At 41.6% G+C, this 2,396-nt stretch overlaps 1 protein-coding gene across 1 annotated transcript; it reads right to left on the bottom strand.

Annotated features, from left to right (window-relative positions):
- Positions 1 to 1,500: 1,500 nt before the first annotated feature.
- LOC147621846 (uncharacterized) lies at positions 1,501 to 2,009 on the bottom strand. Its single transcript, XM_086823618.1, has one exon. The coding sequence runs from the start codon at positions 2,006 to 2,008 to the stop codon at positions 1,505 to 1,507; it is 504 nt and encodes a 167-aa protein (XP_086679744.1). The 5' UTR covers position 2,009; the 3' UTR covers positions 1,501 to 1,504.
- Between the last annotated feature and the right edge of the window lie 387 nt (positions 2,010 to 2,396).

The following is a 2,396-nucleotide window of genomic DNA, read 5'->3' on the forward strand; positions in this document are numbered from 1 at the left end:
ATCAAATCAAAGTCCTCTTGTCAGGATAGTGAAATTGAAAGTTCGTATTTTCTATTTTATAATTTTTACTGAGGCTATTATTTTTTATTGTATATCACAAATTTTAAAATATGGAGCACATACTAAACTTTAAAATTTACCATCTTGGGCTGATTGTAAAGAGGCTTTGTTAAGATGATCCTTTTGAGCTATACAACATTTTATTTTGATACTTGTAGAAAAAGTTATGAGAAAATTTGTGCATGGAATTTTACAATTTTCAAGTTTCACAATAAACCTTGCTATAAGCCTCTCACAACAATAGGCGTTGCTATAAGCCCCTCTTAAATAAGCATTGCTCTAAGCCTTGTAATTTCTGTGGCACATCCATAACAAGGGTTATAGGGAGGCTTATTTTACAAGGCTTTAAGTTGTTGTCTAAATGTATTACCCTCACATTGTTAAGCCTCACTACGTTGTTGTAGTGAAACACATGATTAAGATTAAGCTAGAATTAACACTCCCCTAAATTAAATAAAACTTCAGTCACTTATTTGTGTAGTAAACTCAATAAATTCAAAAGCAATAAAACGTACATAAAAATCTTTCATGTCAATATCTAAAAACTTCTTTGCCACAAAAAAACTTAAATAAAGCTTTCGCCACATTTAAAAAAAACATTTATCTTGTGCTTTTTGCTACAATCTCTAGCTACCCTTCTATCCACATGAAAAACCTACTTAAAGATGAAAATTAAATTAACAAGGCCCAAATTATTTTAAATAGAGATGATAAATCCATATTAACAAGCCCCAAAAGTCTAAAGAACATAGAATTTCGAAATCTTAACTTGTAATTTTTATATACAGCTAGGGCTAACATTTGCGGGTCCGATTATGTAGAATATGCAAACTCTCTACACAACAATGCGACCTAAGTAAATGGGGCACAGGATACATTTTAGTGGCCTATATTTGTCCTATTAACACATGTAAGGGTGAGGCAAAGCCACCTGTAGTAGGGGGGATTTTTTAAAGTGATCTCACCCTTGCATGTGTGAATAAGAAAAAGTGAGCCCAAATGTATTCTAAGGTAGTAAATGGAGCATATGAAAATGTTCTTTATTATTATTTTTCTTTTTAAAGGACAGTAGCATGCTATAATTGTGAGAGAGAGAGAGAGAGAGAGAGAGAGAGGACTAGAGGGTGTTGAGAGAGAGAGAGAGTGTCCACACAGAGAGAGAGAGAGAGAGAGAGAGAGAGAGGGGGGGGGAGAGAGAGAGAGAGATGACTAGAGGGTGGTGGTCATTGTTGAGAAAGAGAAAGAGAGAGAGAACCGTCTATATGACACACGACGAAGTTAATGACAAAAACATTTTTCTGTTCGAGTCTTAGAACGAGCGTGCTCACTTCTGACCCGACTCGAGAGAGAGAAAAAAACCAAAAAAAAAAATTTTAAAAAAAAAAAGAGAGAGAGAGGCGTTAAGTTTGAAAAAATTTAAGAAGATAACAATGCAGAGAAACATCTACTTCTCTTCAGCCTCCTGCTCCGAAGCAGCCCCGGCTTTGATTGACTCATCAGGATAGCTGGGCTCTTCAGGCTCCTCACTACCTTCTCCTCCTCCTTCTGCTACAGGCGTCGAGTTAATGGTGGCGGCATCATCGCCTTCTTCCTCATCCGAATTTGAAAGCATGGCAGCCTCGAACGCTGCCGACGAGGCGTGCATGGACTGCGCGGACGCATCCGCGTACATCTGAGAGGCCTGGGCGGCCGCCAGTGTCAGAGACTCCAGGAGCTTCTCTGCGGCCTCCGCGATGGCCCGCAAGCTGTCGAAATCGGGCGTTCCTACGGCAGCCGCGGCCGCCAGATAAGCGGCTGCCGCCTCCTCTGCCGCTGCAGCTGCCAGCGTCTCCGCCTGCGTCGCCGCCTCCGCTGCGGCCATCGACTTAGCGGCCGCCACAGAGAAGTTGTCCAGCAGGAGGTCCAGATCGTAGGAGGGCGGCTGCACCACGGCGGCCATGGTCGTCATGCCCTCTTCTGCGCCCTCTCTGGCGTGGAGTAACCACACTACGAAACGCTACCACCTCACGTGCCCCCTCGGACCTTCATAGAAGGCGCCCTTCCTACCACCTCACGTGCCCCCTCGGGTGAAAAAATACATAGTATAAATAGAGGCACACAATGAATGCAAAAATAAAATTCATTAATTAAAAATGGGTAGTGGTTTGGTGTGAGACAAATATTGAAGCTAAGTTAACCAAATCAGAAATGTATCTCACAAGATAAACAATGCAAAAGAGCACTCTACAAGCACAATGCAAAAGAGCACTCTACAAGCACAATAGGTTGTCATGTAACAAAAGCTCAAAGGGTTCACCTCTAAGAAATTTTATGTATCATATGCGTTCAAGGAGTAT

Source organism: Cibotium barometz, chromosome 29, assembly GCF_041138505.1.
Source record: "Cibotium barometz isolate CiBa-2024 chromosome 29, ASM4113850v1, whole genome shotgun sequence".
Lineage (NCBI taxonomy): Eukaryota > Viridiplantae > Streptophyta > Polypodiopsida > Cyatheales > Cibotiaceae > Cibotium > Cibotium barometz.

Excerpts from the sequence above, each read along its gene's own strand:
- LOC147621846 (XM_086823618.1), bottom strand. The coding sequence starts at position 2,008 with ATGACGACCATGGCCGCCGTGGTGCAGCCGCCCTCCTACGATCTGGAC.